The 19,661-nt window shown below is 41.5% G+C and overlaps 1 protein-coding gene and 1 long non-coding RNA gene across 12 annotated transcripts in view; one reads left to right on the top strand and one right to left on the bottom strand.

Moving 5' to 3' along the window:
- The window catches only part of ZNF385D (zinc finger protein 385D), a 549,735-nt gene that overhangs the window by 350,237 nt on the left and 179,837 nt on the right, over positions 1-19,661 (top strand). The window contains exon 1 of one of the 11 annotated variants that reach the window (XM_081883281.1): positions 15,962-16,120. The exons of the other annotated variants lie outside the window; for them this stretch is intronic. Coding sequence (XP_081739407.1) covers positions 16,075-16,120 — 46 coding nt within the window. The 5' untranslated portion in view covers positions 15,962-16,074. Of the gene's footprint in view, positions 1-15,961; positions 16,121-19,661 lie in introns of those variants that run through there. 11 annotated transcript variants of the gene reach the window in all.
- LOC309353885 lies at positions 2,859-13,160 on the bottom strand. The gene is made up of 4 exons (XR_014162114.1): positions 13,112-13,160; positions 9,042-9,133; positions 4,698-4,818; positions 2,859-3,025 (listed from the first exon to the last, which is right to left on the bottom strand). It is a non-coding gene; the product is annotated as an uncharacterized lncRNA (long non-coding RNA).

The following is a 19,661-nucleotide window of genomic DNA, read 5'->3' on the forward strand; positions in this document are numbered from 1 at the left end:
TCGTTGGAGACAACTAGGTGTTACAATATTGCAAGTCAGTGGGATCCATCTACAAGCCTATTTGTTTAAAATACCCTACATTCTTAGTGTTGTTTCCATGAAAGTATTCTATTCATTTATTCCTTATTGCTCAGTCTATTGGGATCAGGATAGCAGCAGTACTCTACTGTCTTGTTAAATAGGCAGCACCAAAACAGCTATGTGGTAAAAACAACAACCCAAAAAAGGAAAGTTACCTGAAAATTTGTTTCCTCCAGAGAATCTTAATATTTCTTCAGTGCTTTAGATTCATCTTGGTTCTGCCAAGTCCCTCTGAGGTTGCCTCATTTCTGATCTATGTGCTCTCAACTAAAGTAGTCTTAAGTGCAACGTTGCCAAGAAAAGTGCTGGGTACTTAACTGCAATATGTTTGATGTAAGAGCTCTTACCATACATGAAATGTCCCTAGCAAACCATTCTTAAATTACCTTAGCTTGAAGAAGTTTGTTGAGGCATCTACGTGAAACTAGGGCACTAACATTAAGCTTTTGAAGCTAAAGCTGGAATTTGAAATAGTACTTGCTTTTTGAATTATTTGCCTTCTTTCAGCTAATATGGTTCTGATCTGAAGTTTTAAATATTTCTGGTGTTAAGCCCTGTGCATTCAAACACTTTTGTAGGGAATATTCTTTTTGTGTTTTCTCGCTTATTATATAAACTCTAAATTGAATGAGTCAGTTTTCTCATTTCCCCCCTCATATAAATATTTTCCTTTGGGTTGATTCTCCCGGGAAAGCTAATTATCAAAGATATTTGTCTGACAAAGGTATATGTGTCAAGAAGGGGATTAGAACTCAAAGTCAATTTCAGCTGCACACAGACACGATCACTCTTCTGTTAGGAAGGCCACTTCACAAAAGACGTATTTCCCATAGGGAAGTTATTTCTGTGCAGTAAGTGCCATAGATTCTTCTTTATAGCTTGAATATACTTGTGTTCAAGCACACATGGCAGAAAGTGTGCTCATATGGCAAAATAGAAACTTGTGTATTTACCACCCAGGTTTCACATAGTTCCCCCGCAGAGAATCGACTCCCATGTTGGAAATGCCATATTGCGTGAATTAAACCAGGAGATACCATAGCAGCCACCTTTCCTCCTGTGCTATTGCAGAAGCTGGTTGGGCACCTGCTTCTATTGGCAGGACTCACTGTTTTGAGGTCTTGAGACTGTTGACATTACTGTAGTCTTGGCAAACCACAGAAATATTATGATAATGGTAGCCTTTTGTTACAGAAGTAACCCAACAGTCACTGGCAATGTGCATGAACCAAAAGAAAGCTCATTCAGATATTCAGAGAGCAACATAGGGCCACCTGGTTTGAAACAGTGTAGTTTTAAAAGGCTTTACGGAGGCCCTGCTGTTTAGGGAAGTTTTTTATGTTTAATGCTTTACAGTGGTACCTCAGGTTACAGACGCTTCAGGTTACAGACTCCGCTAACCCAGAAATAGTACCTCAGGTTAAGAACTTTGCTTCAGGATGAGAACAGAAATCACGCCTCAGCGGCGCGGCAGCCGCGGAGGCCCCATTAGCTAAAGTGGTACCTCAGGTTAAGAACAGTTTCAGGTTAAGAACGGACCTCCGGAACGAATTAAGTTCTTAACCTGAGGTACCACTGTATTGTGTTCTTAATATTCGATTGGGAGCTGCCCAGAGTGGATGGGGTATAAATAAATTATTATTATTATTATTATTATTATTATTATTATTATTATTATTATCATATATGTAGGTGCGGCCACTGGAAACTCAGTTGTATTCCCTTTCCTTGTTTCACAGTGAAGAAGTGGGCAAACCTCTTCTCTACTTCAGTTGCTTTCTTCTTCACTCTGCCCCCCCCCCCAATTACCCCAATGTCTGTACTACATTTACAAAATTCTCTGTTACCTCTCAGGAAAGACAGCATGGGGGAGAGTAAAAGATGACTGATGCAATTAGGCCAGTTCAGTTATTCAAAATCTTATCCATGCAATGCAGCTTAACAACTCTGCCTCACCCGCCAAAGGCGACAGTCTCGTGAAGGATGTAATATCAGACTAGGGATGTTTACGGATACAGCCACAGCATTCCTGCAGCAATATCACTGATTGTGGGCTTTCCAGAAGCATCTAGTTGGCCATTGTGGGAAACAGGATACTAGATAGATGGACCCTTGGTTTGATCCAGCGCGGGCTCTTTATATCTTGCCACATGTCTCAGCTGTTACACAGGAATGATTTCCGGGGAGTTGTAGTACAGTGTGTGTGTGTGTGTGTGTGTGTGTGTGTTAGTTACATGTGCTGTTGATGCAAATATTCTATTACAAGTTGTCTCCTGCTTATTCTCCCTGTTGCTCTCTACCTCACTGCAGTATAAATTTTAATGGCACGGAGAGAGCAGAAGCATCATTCCATGTGTGGAGGTATCGTCCCTTGAGTATGTTTGCCAGTACTGCTTTATAATGAAATACAGTAAATATTGCATACACAGTCATTCCATTTTGGGTCTTGGCAAGCAATAGCCATACAGATTAACATGAAAAACATTTAAAAAAACATACTTAAGGCCATATTTTCTTCAGAGAGGAAGCTATGTGGAAGCCTTTCTTGACATATTGACTTAATAGCAAGTATAAGTGTATATGTATTCTAAAGACCAAGTTGCATCATTTAAAACATATAATAATATCAACCAACAATGGAAAACCATATGTATTATATTACAGCCTTCCATATAACTGCAGCCTGTCCATTCACAAGTGTATGCAGAAATGGATGAACTAAACTTAAGATTGGAAAAATGAGAAACTGAAAAATTGACAGATTTCCCCATCATCATCATCATCATCAAACCTTTATTGGCATCACCTACAAACATTCAGAATAAATAGGCCAGTGCGATCTCGTCACCATTTCAACAGTACAATCATTTGCCAAAGGGAAGAAGAGGCGAGCAATCTATTTTATCTCTGTGGGTCTCCAGCAAGGGCAGGATCCTGTAGCGTACTTCGGTGACAAAAAAATCAAATAGAGTAACTTACCTACTGTCTTGGTGAGCTCCTGGTCTCTCCCCATCTATTCCTTTGAATTTTTTTTGTAGCAACATCACTAAGACCTCTATCAAGCTATCATCTGTCTGTCTGTTGCATTCTCTCCAGTTCCCCAAGTGGTGATAGGTTTAGGGCCAGTGCTACCTATCCCCCCTTTGGCTGCAAGAGCACTAGACCTAAATGGTAATTTTGTAATATTTTGTAACATAATGTAAATGCATTTTTTTAAAACAATTGCATAAGTATAGTAAAAGTGGAGGCATAAGAGGCACTCATGTAAGGGAGGAGATCCATTACCACATACAACAACAACAATTTATTAAATTTGTATAACACCCTATACCCATAGAACTCAGGGCGGTTCACAACGAATGTAATATCCCTCCAAAGAGGGCCTGCACACACAATGTATGTTCAGCAACTCAGCACTCTCTCTCTCTCTATGCCTCTGTCTCTTCCAAACTGTGAAACTGGTGCTTCTTCATGCACACTTGCACATGCATACTTGATGTGTGCACCAAAGAGAAGATTCAGTTCAGCCCCTGAATTGGTGTTTGAAGAACAGCCTGGCTATTTTGTCTCAGGGGTCCTTGTGTGTCTGCATTATCCCCACTCCATTAATGGAAAATTATTGAGGGGAAATGGCTATAACATTTTTTATTGTATTACATAAGTGGATAAAATTTGTTGGCATAGTACCCCTTCCAGAATGAATAAGACCTGCAAAAATACAGGTGAATAGGTCCAGGTTTTGCTGTCCTGGGTATCATTAAACGTTTTCTAAGGAAACATATATAACTTATGTTTATTTTGGGATAGACCTAGATGAAATCTGCAGGCAAAGTCACCATTTCTGAGGGAATAAATTGTGTCAAATGTTAGAAGTGGTTTTCTTGCAAGGTCAACCTTTACAGATTTGGGACAGGTAAAAAAGAAGGGACTTAATCTCCCCCATGTGTTTTGTTGGCGAATTGCAAACATGAGAGCAATATTCCTTGGTAAAGAAACAAAACAAAAATAGGCACCTATAAAAGCTTATGGGGGGCAGAGAGGAACTAAAAGAAATTCACATTCTGGGGACTCAGCTGCATTGGCAAAGAAAAAGTGCATTATATGTGTTGTAAATGCATTGTAACACTGTGACACCAGATGGCGCTGAAGAGTTCTGTTTTTGCTAACCCGATTTCTCATATAAAGTTTACAATGCGTTTAACTGAAACGCTTCTTTGATGTGTCTAGATCCAACCTGGGTAAAACAATTCCTTCTGATCATACTGATGTGTCAGTGAAGACAACACAGGGAGACAGTGAGTAATAAGAAGTAGTAGAACAGTCACAATCAATAACTGCAGAAATTACTGCTGCTTCTTGCAAGCAATAGTGCATTTCTTCCTTATGGTAACCTTAAAGACATTTAATTTTGCTTTTAGCAGAAACTTGCCTGTAGCATTTGTTTGAAACCTGGATATGTGAGGCACCAAAAAGTGCTTCAGGAATCCCTGCTTCAACAAATGCTGCCTCATAGAGATCCTGCTTCACCCATGACAAGCTTTCTGGGGCACCCTGCTTTGACTTAGGATTCATCCAAATCTGATATGCACCCTGGGTGTCTACTCTCTGCTCTTTACCTGGTCACTTTCAGGTCCCTTTCCTCGTGTTCTGAAGTGTGTCTCTTTCAAGAATGCACACACAGATTCCCATCTATTTCTTCTTAATTAACTCCTATTAAAGAAACAGCAACCAACCATCCTTGGCAGACAGTGAGAGAGAAAGAGAAAGAGAGAGAGAGAGAGAGAGAGAGAGAGAGAGAGAGAGAGAGAGAGAGAGAGAGAGAGAGAGAGAGAAAGAAAGAAAGAAAGAAAGAAAGAAAGAAAGAAAGAAAGAAAGAAAGAAAGAAAGAAAGAAAGAAAGAAGGAGAGGGGAAAGAGAATGAGCTTCTGGTACATTCTGAAAAACCAGGCTTCTCAATCTAGTGATTAAAAATGTTGCTCATCATGCAGTCGAGAAGCATAGTATTTAAATGATAAATTGTGATGCTAATTTATCGCCGGGAGTGGGGGTTAGGTAGACCATGTTTAAGTCCTACTTTTTAATCTGTTCAAGGCAAAGAGGATAGAGTTACTGAATAGACAAAAATAGTGGCCGAGTATTTTCAGGAGTCATAATTAAATTTGGAGTCATGGAACATCAAAAGAGAATTGCAGGAAAGAATATAAGTAGACAGTGGTGCCCAGACATAGACCAGTATTTGGCTATGCAAATTAACTGTCAAAATTAGAGGCCAAAAGGCTCTGTCAGTCAGATGAAAAGGTGGGAGCACAGAAAAAGCTCTCCTTTGCAAGTTAATTCTTTAGAAGTGAATTGGGAATAGTTTTGATAGCTAGTGGCATAATACAAGACAAATAACCCACAACCTTTTACATATATTTCTTGAAAACCAGTTAATCCTAGGTGTTTACAAAATAATATTTTTTAAAGTCTCACTCTCGTCTAGAGTAAACGAATTTTTTAGCAGAATTTGGTTCCTTGCCTTTATTTCTTTTCAAGGCAAGCATGCTGGTTATAATATGATATTCTGTTTGGAAATGACCTTTTTCTGTCCAAGGTTAACACCTGGAAGTTGTTGGGGTTTTTTTACCCATGATTGAAGGGTGAGAAAATAAAAAGCAAAATCCTGTGTGTATTTTATTGGAAGCTTCCTGGGACTTATTCCGAGCAAATTATTCCCAGGACTGTAGCCTGGAAGAGTGGGCAGTGGGAAGCGGGGAACGCTGCATCCTACAGTGGTATCACTGTTGCTTACTGGGATGGTGTTGGGGTGAGGTAGGGTAGCAGCCAGGGCAGGAATGTGCAGGTGCAGTGCTAGGAGCATCCGATTGGTTCTGCCATTGGGTCTGCACCGCGTGTGATGCGAGAGTATTCAAAGGCAAGTGACACTTCACATGTGAGAATTCTCCATCCCTGGGGTTTATTGTGCTGCATTACAGCATTCCTCTGTGTGGAGTTGTTTTGAAGGGCTTGAGAGAGTTAAACGATGGTGTTGCCTGCCACTGTTTTTAATCTGCTTTGTGCATCAGTCAGTCATCTGCACCACAGAGATAATGCTTCTCTACCTTACAGGAGCATTGGGAAACTAAACATCCATTAATGATTGTGGAGCCCTTAGATGCTACAGGCAGTGATGAAGGTCATATTCTGCATGAGCAGTGTTGACAGATTGCTGCATGCTTGTGTGAAACAGGTAGAAATACATTTGGATTCACATTGAACCATGAGACAGCCGTATTAGCAAATTACCAGTGTTACCAGCACATTAAGTAAAATCACCATCTGATACACATTTTTGATCAATACCCATTCCTAAAGAATATTATTTCCCATGAATATTGACTGAATTTGGAGTGGAAGATATAGTAGGCATAATTAGTGAAAAGGAGAATTTTGGTAGTGTTTTTAAGGGGAAGATACTTTATGTGGCAAAATATTTAATCTGAAATTAAGATGGGGGAAATGATATTAGTTTGACTTTAAAAAAGAATTCTCCACATCTTTCAATATTAGTTATTTTCATAGTTCTCAAATCTGTTGAAAACCCTGCATTGTTGCAGATATAACTGCTGCAAGAACTATAATTGAACTGATAAAGTCTGCACGGCTAAGACTTGCAAAGACTCTTCCCGTCAAAGGTGAGTCTTTGTTTACCTCTTGAAAATGCTGCAGAAACAGGTTCTGGAAAGCCATTTCCAATAGAGAAAGGGCCAGTTGATCAGATAGCAGCTAAACTAATGAAAAGCATCATGGAAGTGACAGGAAGATTAATTAAGTCCCTCCAGTCGTATTCACAGGCGGCAATACAGAGTTCCTTTGGGTACTGCTGCAGTTAAATAGTATTCATGGTGACAAATATTGCAGATTTCCAGAACTGACACCTCTGATTCAAGGGTAAAAAAAACAGCATACACACAACAGCCACCACATTTGGTAGTTTTGTCTAGTGAGGACAGGAAAATTGAGCGAACTGCTCTTGTGACTAGTAAATCAAGAAAATCTTTAATAAAAAATAATTTTTTTAAAAGGACACAAAAACTCAGCAGCCTCAGCCTTAATAGCTTAGTCGGTTAGAGCATGGTGCTCATATTGCCAAGGTTGCAAGTTTGATCCCCGTATTCTATGATTCTAGAAAAGAAATGCAATTTGGGAAGTGGAATTAGCATGTGCTTCTTTTAGGCACAGAACCAAGTTGCTATATTGCCATTATAAAATGCCACTGGGCTGAAGTATGCCGTTGGAGTGGAAATGTACCCCCAAAGTTGGATTAATCTTTGGGGATTGGCAAAATTGAACAACTTCTAGAAATCTTGCTCTTGAACAGAGGATTATGGTTTAACTTTAACAATTGGCACCCAATTTTGCATTTTCCTTCTCCCTTTCTCTTTTTCTTTTTGCACTGTGTTTTTTAAATTGTAAGCCTGTGGGCAGAGACTTTTGTGGAGGGGCTATATCAGGGGTCATCAAACTCCGCATCGACAATAGAGTGCACCTCCAGAGGTGTAGCCAAATAACAGCACCTGCTGTGGAATAGAGACCAGTAACTTGGAACTGCTGCCTTCTGCATTTTATTTTTCTGTGTTAGTAGTACCGGGGTGACCTCTTGGGGAGTGTGTGGAGGTCCTGGTGGGCTGCCCAGACGACAAGACCCTCGGCCTTGCTGATGTGGTCCAAAGGAAAGCAGAGCAATGTGTTTGGCACAAGCTTGGCTTCAGGAATTGCTGGAAGGAGGCATACAAGGTGCCATCCAGCTGTCTTAGGGACCCCACTCTGGATTTGTGTGGGGTTTATTCCTCTCAAAAACGTCCTGCAAGGTATGGATTTTTCTTTGGGTTTTACTCCTGAAGCCTTTCTCATGAATGAGTATAGCTGCAAGGCATCTGATGTTTAGGATTAGAGTTTTTCTTTTCCTAGATGGGCTAACTTCCCAGTTTGATGAGCCCCATCTTCCCTCTACAGCATGTTCAAAAACTGCCTTCTTGACCATTGGACCCACTATGGGTCTCATCTGCTCAACCTGTCAGGGCCTATCTTCACATGCAGAGGAAGTCCCTAACTCACCGAGGGTTTGAGCCCTATCGGTTCCCTCACCTGGTTTAGCCTTCCAGTCAAAGCTGTTTCCTGGGGTGTGGATGCTGTCACATGCTGACAGCTTCTAGGAGCCACAGGTGAGAACAGTGCAGGATGGGGATCAAGGTGGACAAACTACCCCAGAAGCAGCACAACAAGTCTCTCAGCAGAGGTACAGTGGTACCTCGGGTTACAGACGCTTCAAATTACAGATGCTTCAGGTTACAGACTCCACTAACCCAGAAATAGTACCTCGGGTTAAGAACTTTGCTTCAGGGTAAGAACAGAAATTGCGCAGTGGCAGCGGGAGGCCCCATTAGCTAAAGTGGTACCACAGGTTAAGAACAGTTTCAGGTTAAGAACGGACCTCTGGAAAGAATTAAGTTCTTAACCTGAGGTACCACTGTACTAACCTTCCCCTAACACCCCATTTGGGGGGGGGGCGGGGAGCTATATAGTGAATAGTTAAATATAAATGGATAAAAGAATGACACATTTCATTAGATGTGATTACATATGCAAGTATCTTAACCAATTTATTAGATTATTTTGTTAATATACACAAAAGTTGCACCTGCAAAAATGGGTTTGTGTGTGTGTGAGAGAGTGAGTGATGAATGCAAGATAGGGTTGTTGCTTTTTAAAAATGTTAGAAGCACTTTCAAACAAATGATGCTACATGTGAATTCTTGGGTGGTGCCATCATGCAAAGGAAGTGGACCACAAGTGCATAAATGTTGTTATTGGCTGTCAGTCTCAGGAGAGCCTTGGAAATATTTTTTTTCTGCAGTTTCTTCCTGAAACAGTTCTAGATGGATACAAAGATAATATACATATCTTGCCAGGGCACTTACTGTGTTTGACTTGAAGCTGAAGATTCTGCACACTTGGAAACATTTTCAATTGCTTTTGGCTTCTCACGTTGTTGTGAATGGATTTTCTTTCACTAAAATTTGCAAAAGTTAATTTTAGTTTAACTTTCCGAAATGTTTTAGCAATGGATTGGGAGAAGCAAACATAAAGATTAAATATAATCTTTTTTGCCAATCTCTTTTTATTTTATATTACAGTACAGTACATTTAGGTTTCCAATAGCTGTCTAGGAGTAAAAGATGATTTTTTTGGGGGGGGGGAATTGGAAACCTCTCAAGTGTGCAAGAACTTTTCACCTACCGTACAAGGCATCTAAACTGATAACGTTTTGTCATCCTGTGTCTTTTGTTGCACATTATTACATTTCTGCCAACAAAACGGTCCCTGGATGCACTGTTGCACATATTCACAGAAAACCTTCTCATCAGCTTCTCAAATTGAAATTCATCATAGGCAACCAGTAAGAATCCAAGGATAGATCTATTATTGGTTGCCTCCTGCAAGTTTGCAAAAGCAAAAGAGAGGCTTCCAGGAAACCTCAATAGTTGAGGAGCAGGCACATTAATTTTATTAAATATTAATTTGTGTTTGTGGAAGGCATGCCTGCAAGTGACGTTTTTATTCTTAGCATGGGGCAATGTGTGAGCCATCAGTTGGGATGAAGTTTAGAAAATAAGACAGGATTTGAATTCATTAAGAAGATTCATAGGAAGCCCTTTGCTTTGAGCCTTTGAAGTGTAGTACTTTTTGCAAGCCAAAAAAAGTGAGCAATTATATATAAAAAATGGAATGCTCTCCTTTCTTTATAACTCTTCAGGCATGCCATCACTTGTATCCACACAACCCTTTATTTGGGATGGATTCCCCCTCCCCCCAATTCTCACTTCACCCCTTAGTGAGAAATAACTCACTCCCGCCCACCCCAGTTCTGCTAAAAATGCAAACAGTTCATGCATTATTGCATGCATTATTATATTTATAAGATTATATATGTACTATATGCATACACATTCCAGATTTTCTCAAAAAACTAGCACATAAACAGCTTAACATCCATCCACGTAAAAGTGCTGGAAAGTATTGTTAAAGATAAAATAACAAAGCATTTAGAAGGACAAGCCTTGCTGAAGCACAGCTACCATGGCTTCTGCAAGGGAATCCTATCCTGTCTCACTAAGCTTTTTGAGTTTTTTTTTGAAACAAAATAATTTTTTTTTAAAAAAAATCCTTCCAGTAGCACCTTAGAGACTGAAGAAGTGTGCATGCACATGAAAGCTCATACCAATACTGTAACTAACTTAGTTGGTCTCTAAGGTGCTGCTGGAAGGATTTTTTAAACAAATTATTTTATTTTGTTTCAATTACGGCAGACCAACACGGCTACCTACCTGTAACTAGAGTTTTTTGAGTGTGTCAGCAGAGGTGATTGTGTTGCAAGGTATCTCACAAAAGACTCCTGAATAAAGTTAGCTGTCACAGAATAAGAGAAATCCTCTTGTGAATCAGGAATTGGTTAAGTAACAGGAAGCAGAGTGTAGGAATAAATGGACAGTTCTCCTAATGGAGAGTCCTGTGTTCTCCAAGGATTAGTAGTGGGACTTGTGCTTTTTAACTTGTTCATGAACCATCTAGTGTTAGAGGTGAGCAGTGAGGTGGCCAAGTTTGTTGACGATACTAAATTTGTGCTTTTATCCTGTATTTTTTATATTGTGAACTGCCAATAATAATTTGTTCAGGGTCATTAAAACAAAATGTGAAGAGTCCTAAAAAGACATCTCCGTGTTGAGTGAATGGGTGGTAACATGGCAAAGTGAATTCATTGTGAACAAGTGTAAAATGATGCATGTCAGGGCAAAATCTTCCTTAATTTCACATATACGCTGAACTGGGCACTCAACAGGTAGTGTCCGACCAGGAATGAGACCTTGGGGTTGTAGTGGATAGCTCATGTTGAACCAGTGCAGGACAGCTGTGCAAAATACAACTTCCATGCTAGGAATCATTAGAAAATTCAAATTCTGTACCCATTTAAAGGAGGGTAAATCTCTCTGAACTCTGTGGGAATTACTTCTTAGAAAACAGCCAATGAAAACAGCATGATAGCACCTTACAATTTTATTATATAGTGTAGTCGGATAAATCATTTTATTCATAAAATTTATGCACTGCTTGATGGTAAAAAACCTCAAAGTGGTTTACAAATTATATATATATATATATATATATATATATATATATATATATATATATATGCTTTCGTAGATTTTCACGGGTACAGGAATGCAGGTTTTGGTGTCCTCGGGTGTCTTCCCGTGTAAAAGTTGGGGTGTCTAGGCGCCCCTATACACGAAGCCAAGCCAGAGCACAACTAAGTGCAGTACAGCCATCTTCTCAGAAAAACTCTTCACAAAGTTCAAGAGGTCAAGACACAAAGACTTTAGCAACTAATCCACACCTAATGACCCACCTAAGTGGTACTCAGGATATCACTCAAGAAATCACTCAAGATATCCCTCAAGTAATTAAGGAACAAAAGAAGAAAAGGCACACTAGCCTGGGAACTTCCTCTCTGCCCAGAACATTGGAGGCTATACACCACACCCCCTCAACAGTATTTATAGGAACTCAAACACTGAGATCCTGCTCTGTTCCAGTAACAAGAAGCCGAAAGCACCAGCCTGAAGATGACGAGTGAGACCTCGTCGAAACGTCGCCTAGACACCCCAACTTTTACACGGGAAGACACCCGAGGACACCAAAACCTGCATATATATATATATATATATATATATATATATATATATATATATATATATATAAAATATAAAAAGATACTGTATGTATTGTTTTGTGGATGCAGCCAGTGATATCACAAGCATTGAGTAATGTATAGCTGAGATACCACTGAGCCAGTTATTGAGGAATACAGTACCTTCTGTGGCTGTGGAAGGCTGTGGAAGACTACAGTTTTCTTGCCCATCTCACACATCCTTTAATCCCTGGATCTCTTTTCCCTTCACAGAATCCTTTGCCCAACCCATGCTCTTTAATGTTTATTAAGAATCAGTGTGCCATAATATTAGAGCATCAGAATAGGTGGGGTGTGCCCAGGTCCAAATCCCTAGTAAGCCACGGAGCTCACTAGGTAACTTTGGGTCAGTCATTCTCTAACCTACCTCAGAGGCATGCTGTGTTGTAGGGAGTGCAGAACTATTGAGGTCTTTGGAGAAAAGGCGGAATATAAATGAAATGTTAATGGACCTGTCCATTAAAAAAACCTACAGCAGCCAACTGCATGCGTGTGGTTTCAACCCCATCTGAGATTTCTGAATGGAAGGCAATCTTCCAAGAGCTTTCCCAGACACATGTCTCGGTATAGAGACTGTTTTTTTGGCTTCTTCCCTACATGAATTATAAGAATGTGAACTTGGAAGCTGCTTCTTAAAGTGCTGCATGTTTGAAATGCATCACTGACTGACTGCTATATGGACAAATTCTCTTTTGTTTACATTTATGCAACTCATTTGGGTGGAGGGGGTGAAACTTGGCTCAAGTTAAATTGAAAATTTGAAGCTTTTTTTGTAAATTGCTGTGAAGATGCAAAGAAGTAAACAAATACAGAATCTGGCTCAGAGTTGCATTCAATTTGTTTTGTGAATTTTTGCCAGAAAGATGGGCTGCTGACTTGCTTTTTCATATGTTCCGTTACAGAAGTGCAAACAGCAACGCTAAATGGTTAATTTTGAATATATTTCTGACTTTGGTTAGATTCTGCAGCTGCAGTGGGTCTTGGTAATTTTATTTTTGTGCTTTATTATGGTGGTGAAGATGTTCATTCCCAGCAATAAACAGGACTTAGAAAATAGTTTTGTTCCCAGGACCAAAACACAATGTAAAAATGCATGTTTCTTGTCCTCATAACTGGAAAATAAATACTGGAAAAACAAAGGCAGTGTATACCAAGGTTCAAAAGACATAGTGAGGCTGATCTCGACTTCCAATAATTAGTGAATACAGTGTTTGCCCTGCAATGCTGCATATGTCTACTCACTAGTTCACAGAGTTCAAAACTTCTTAATCCTAGGATAGGGCCTGTGGGACTATTAATTTGTTGGGTCCTGAAGATTTGCAAGATCTTAGCTGTTTGTGTTGCATGAGATCATAATCAGCTGGTGATTCCTTGAGTGAGGGATGGATCATGGCAATGATTCTAGATTCTAGAACGGGGGTTCCCAGACTACGGTCTGGTAGTCCATGAGCTTCATTCAGGTAGTTTGTGGCATGCCTGTAAAAACACAATGAAAAACTGTACAGCATCTAGAACAGTGCATTACAACTGTTGCAAGAAGGATAAAAATTAAGTGGTCCATCAAGACCCTCAGCAATCTCCAAGTGGTCTGTGGTGGGCGGAGGTTGGGAGGTACTGATCTAGAACAAAGGGATGGGTTCCTCCTACACAGGGCTGTGGACACCTTGTGGGTGGGGTTTGCTTCTGTGTAAAGCAGTGCAAGTAGGGGCTTTGACCTGCACCTAGAAGGCTCTTTATTTCTGGGTTCTCTTCAAAAAAATAATTTAGGGAATGCACCTGCATGTGATGTTGAGGGACTGAAGGAACAACTTTCTGCTTAAACCCCTTCCAGCCTTAGGTGTCCATAAACTTGCTGATATTTTGTCTGCAGTACTTGAGACAAAAGGAAAGGTCTGCCTTCTGTGGAAACTCACCTGCTTCATGCTTAGACAGTACCACTGCCTCATCTGAATTTAAAATTAATGGATCTGCATACTTTATCTGCTGGATATAGTGATGGGTGTGATACCTTCGCCTACTCTTCCTTCCCTGCAGTCCTCCAATCAAACCAGGAAAGGGATAAACTGCAGGCCTTTTCCTTGCTGATTCTGCAACACCCATGATTTCTCTTCTCTTTAGATGTTTGTGGTTCCTTCACTGCTGGAATGAAACAGGGCTTATTTTATTGGCGCCTTTAGGACTAAGTTGTTGTGCTTAGTTGTGTATTATATCTGCCAATCCTCTTTCTGAAGGAATAAAGCATTCGTCCCATTAGATTCCGTTTTTTAAAGATAAGTACTTCCATGTGCTTTGACTTTTAATTTTAGGGCTCTTATTTTCTTCAGCATATCTGAAACTGATATTGCTACCCAAGGAATTAACAATTGATCATAATGAAAAACAACATCCTGTAGACATGGGCAGTGCAGCCTTCCACATGCTGCCTTGTCAATTTGCATCACATCTGACCTGGGGCACCTCCTCTTAGAAGTACAAGTGCATTTTAGTATCTGTGTCTTTGATCTCTGTCTCCAGAGACTGCTGCCTACCCCCATTCCAAGATGTCAGTTGCAATAGTGTCTCAGGTCATGTGTGAACTGGCCTAAGACATCCATTTTTTCTTATAGACAAGAAGACCAGATCTTCTTCTTCCATCTTCTTCTATTAGCATATTCTTGTTGCTTGCATCCTGAGCAAAGCAATGAAAGGGCTGGGTCCTCATTATATCACTCTATTCCCTTCTCTTTATTAAAAGGGAATTAGATTTGCCAATACAAATCTATGATAATTAGGCAATACGATGCTTATGTCGTCATCTGTGTGTGGCACTGTGATGACAGAGAGGTGATTCACACAAGACTTTGATGGTATGCACTGCCAGCACTGTTTATTTCATTTGGAGCTGGGATTGGCGGAGAAATGCAATACTTTGCTTAAAATAACTTTGATAGAACTTTTAATTTGCATAATCTGGGTTTAGCATGAGCCAAGGAATTGCCAAGATTGCATCTTTGGGGCGGCACATATCCTATATACAAATACTAGACTCATTCTCAGAGTGAGAGTTGTTATGTAGCTAGAACAATACCATCTCAGCACAAGAAATGAGGCAGCAACAGGCTTGGAGGAACTGGGAACCTGGGGTCCCAAACAGCTAGCAAAGACTGAGCATGCTCAGTGGGCACAGGTTGCTCTCTGAGTGGGTGGGGAGTATGATGGAGTGAGGATTCTGGAAGAGGAGCTAGCTGGCTGACCATGAACAGGAACACGTCCCACTGCAACATTTTGTTGCAAGTCACACCCATCTCACATTATCACCTGGGCCCTTAATTTCCTATCCTTTTAGCCATGTTCAACAGACCCTGAACATATGCAGAGTGCCTTTCTGCTCCCACTCACTATTAAAGTAAAGGTAAAGGACTCCTGGATGGTTAGGTCCAGCCAAAGGCGACTATGGGGTTGCGGCGCTCATGTCATTTTCAGGCCGAGGGAGCCAGCATTTGTCCACAGACAGCTTTTCGGGTCATGTGGCCAGCAGAACTAAACCGCTTCTGGCGCAATGGAACACCGTGCTGGAAACCAGATCACACAGAAACGCCATTTACCTTCCCGCCACAGCAGTACCTATTTATCTACTTGCACTGGTGTGCTTTCGAACTGCTAGGTTGGCAGGAGCTGGGACAGAGCAACGGGAGCTCACCCCATCATGGGGATTCGAACCACTGATCTTTTGATCACAAACCCAAGCAGCTCATTGGTTTAGACCACAGTGCCACCCGCGTCCCTTTTTTACCCCATTCACAGTTAGTTCCCATTCATGTGGGCTTGTGGTTGCAGGTGAGTAAGACCTTCCAGGCAGGTTTGAGCCCCCAACACCTTTTTCTTTGCCATCAGAACTCAACACTCATCACCACCTCCGTTGGCACCGAGCTGCTTCTGCCAACACAGGGCACTTAAGAGCTTACCATTCCCTTAGCGGTAGTGAGATATGTTAAAACAATACCAGCTTTGTCTCGCACGCCCTCACCCCACCCTTCTGCAACACACTGTGTCAGTGGTTCCCTTTGATGCCAGCGTGAGTGTGTCTGTGTGTGCGCGCGCGCCTGCCTTATTATATAAGATTTAGCGAGAGGCAGCGTTACTTTCAACCCGGGGTCTTGGCAAGAAAACCCACGCAAAGGGGAGAAGAGGGAAGAAATGTGTTTTGTGTAGTACTCCTCGCCTTGATGTCACAGGCACGGCAAGGACATCACAAGGAGGAGTCAGATTACAGTAAGAATGGGCAGTGCAGCATGCAGCGAGAGTCAATGCTAAATCAGTGAGGGATTGTATCAGGGAGAAGAAGACTGCCTTCAAAGCCCTGATCCCAAGGAGGCTCACGCTGCTCGCTCTCTCGCTCTCGGTCTCTCTCTCTCTCCGAGGCTGGGAAATTTCCACACTATGTAGTAGTAGCATGAAAGCGGCTCGCTCCGCTTTGCATCGCAGCACCTCGGCGCGGGAGCTAATGCTGAACGCACAGCGCGCGGATCCTGGCTGCATGGTTAATGAGAAACATAATGTATTTTGGTAAGTCTCTGCTGGTGCCTCGCATCTTCTTTCTCTCCGGCAGGACGGACTGTGAATGTTTTGTGTGTGTGTGTGTGTGTGTGTGTGTGTTTGTCTTTCTCATTCTCCGTGGGTGCATTTCGCTGCTTCGGGAAGCCAGACCACTTCATTCACACACACCACACACACGCGCGCAAACACACAAGCTGTTGCAAAGGAGGATTCCATTGTCTCAGGCTGCTCCGCACGCCTGTCTTTGCTCGTCGTGCCTTCGCTCTGTTTACGCGCAAATAGCTCCGGCTAACGGCGAGGATCGCCACCCCCCGCTGGCGTCCCCCACCGCCCCCACCCCAAAATGAACCTGTGTGCCATCTGCAGCGAGGCTTGCGGAGCGTGGGAAGTTGGAGGCAAACTTAATGCCAGAATGTACGAGCCATTGCCGCACGATCTGGGATTCTGAAGTCTCTGCGCAACTATTTTTAGCCATTCCCATAGAAAAGCCCCCTTTCGCTTCGATTCCGAGAGAGGAGAAACACAATGCCTTTCTCTCTCGGCGCAGCTCTTGGCTCCTTTACCGAATACTCCCCCCCCCCGCAGAGATTCCCAGATCTCTGGATCTTGCCAGCCCAGCGCGCCAGGCAACGAACGCATGGTGGGGGCTGAGAAGGCTCCGGAAGATCTTGGAGCGGTTCGAAATGTTTGTGCGGCGCTGAGTTCCGATGGGAGAGCTTCCTCGGGTTTATTAGCCGCAACTGACTGCATGTCTCCTAGCAGAGAAACATGCTGGAGCTCAGAAGTGTTTGTGTATGTTTAGTAGCCTAGCACTGCAACGCCGAGAGCTCGCAGAGACCATAGGATACAAACTACAACTTGCTGCGAGGAAAGAATTCGTGTCTTAAGAACATGAAAGGGGGAATCTCCTCTTATCCTGACTTGGAAACTAAGCTAGAGTTTATAAAGCAGCTGAATGATGTTCAGTGATGTACAACTAGAAAGCAGGGGAATCCTGGGCTGGTCAGCAGCTTTCTTTCATTAAATATTAAACCAAGAGTTGACTTGGCACTTCGAGGAAGTCTTCCTTGCGTATTCTGCTAGGTTTATGTCAGTTCCATTTTCATTTCCAGTAAATTCCATTTTTATTTCTGCTAGCACATGCCATCCTCATTCATTTCAGTATTTCATAGAGTGTTCCGCCACCTCCCCAATTTCCCTGAAGCAATACAGTAAATGTACCCTGTATTGAAAGTTGTCTGCACATCTCCCAGAAAACTTTAATTCCTTTGTAAATCTTGTCTTGTTGAAGAGGGGAAGTGTTAAATTCTTGTACATCGTTAGATGAGGAGGTGGGGAAGCAACAATTTCTTTTATCGTCGCAGTGTCTGATATTGTCAGTTCTGTGCTTTCCAGAAGGTCTCAGTGAGCAAAAGTATTTTTCCTATATGCAATTTTAAAAGTTGGGATTTCAGCTACCTATGTTTCTCTTCTTGGAGGCGTCCCCTTTAATAATGGTACTTAGATGTGCTGCTAGGGGAGCTATTAGGATAGATTTCTCTGTACTCAGTTTTGCAATAGTTGTGTCTTTGATCTTGGCAAAGACCTGTGATCAATGTTACATATGACTGCAGCTGCAGGTTTCATTGACACTAGGTGCAAGCCATCTGCTCTGTAATGAATAAAATGAATCTTTTGGGATGTTCTTTTACTTGTGTCATAAGGGTCCGAGGGCTTAATGTTTTGTTCAGCATGGTTTCACTGTTCAAAGTGTCTTTTACTGGATGCATTGATCAGCCATTCACAAATTAATCTGGATGTGCACTCTGATTTAAGTTTTTAATTATTTATTGTGGAGCATCATCATGTCACTTTACAGTATAGGGAATCTGCCGCCTAAGAGGGCTCAGTAACTAAGACTGCAGTTAGGCAGCTTTTGGGCATACTTTATTCTTCCTGACCTTCTTGTTCAAATAGGGGAGGGAGTTCCTTTTCAATAGTAGATCATGTTCAGAGCACACAGCCTAAATCCTGCTTTCTTGATTTTCTCTAGCTATTGTGGAGAGTCTCTTGTTCATACTGACAGAAGTCTAAAGCTTATAATCTCACCTGTCCCTGCTAGAATAGAATGAAACAGCCTTAACTTGGACAGCCTTGACCAAATGGAAGGCTGAGCACCATTCACGGTCCCTTTCTTCAGGAGAACAATGGCATATAATAAGCGCACTATATTTAGAAAATAGATGTATGAAAAGCATGCATATATATTTATGTAGGTTTGCAAAACTGCAATGCTAGTTCTCTTTTGAAATTTCTTCTTTCTTCTGCATCTTTTGGGTGGCTTTATGTAAAGTGTTGCTAAGCTATGTTAAAAGTTTTACAAGAGACAGGAAAATTTGTCCTGCAGGTAAACATTTTATTCACTTTACTAGGCCCTACCATTAAAATGCTTCTAATTAGGGTAATGTTATGGTACAGCATACCACCCACTGCGTTTCAAAGCTTGAAAACAGACTAGCTAGGAACCGACCTCCTCTGCCTGCTCCAAACATTTCTATAGATTGTATGCACATTTTTCATGGCTGAAATTTGCTCCTGTGCATATATAGCCTCTTTCTAAACTCACCTTTGGGCACCCATTTTCATCTCTTAATAAAATCATGGATGTAGTCGATATGTGCTATAATTGATAACATTTTATTTTCTGCTCACCAGATGCGGATTGGCTTCATAATCTTTTCATACATCTTTTCAAATGACTAGAGTTTATCACTTTGATCTTCTGGTGGAATTGCAGCAGAATTATCTATTCCCACTGACTCTGTTGAGATTGGGGTGACTGTTACGTTGTTTGTTTTAATGATATTTTCAGTGGGGTGGATTCAGACTGAGCTAGCTGAATTTAGCTACCATGTGATAAAATGGAAGTTTTAAGTTGTGACTAACTTGTCCCATTGATTTCAATGAGACCTTCGCTCACCTTAGCCTGGATTGCAGGGGGTTGGTCTGGGTGTTCCTCAGAGTCCCTTCCAACTCTGATTCTATGTCTAATCATGGGCACAATCAGCCAAGATGTTGTCCTACGTATGTCCCATGAATTAATGGGCCATAAGGAATTAGAGCACTGTGCTCATGTGCAGCTCTAACTCCTATATATAGCATAGTACATTCTTCTACCCCACCCAGCACAGTATTGCCAGTTCTGACTGGCAGCCCCTCTTCCGGGCCTTAGGCAAAGATCATTCCTACCAAACACTACATGATCCAATGTGGTTTA

The sequence above is a fragment of the Podarcis melisellensis genome (assembly GCF_964234715.1).
Source record: "Podarcis melisellensis genome assembly, chromosome: 12".
NCBI lineage: Eukaryota > Metazoa > Chordata > Lepidosauria > Squamata > Lacertidae > Podarcis > Podarcis melisellensis.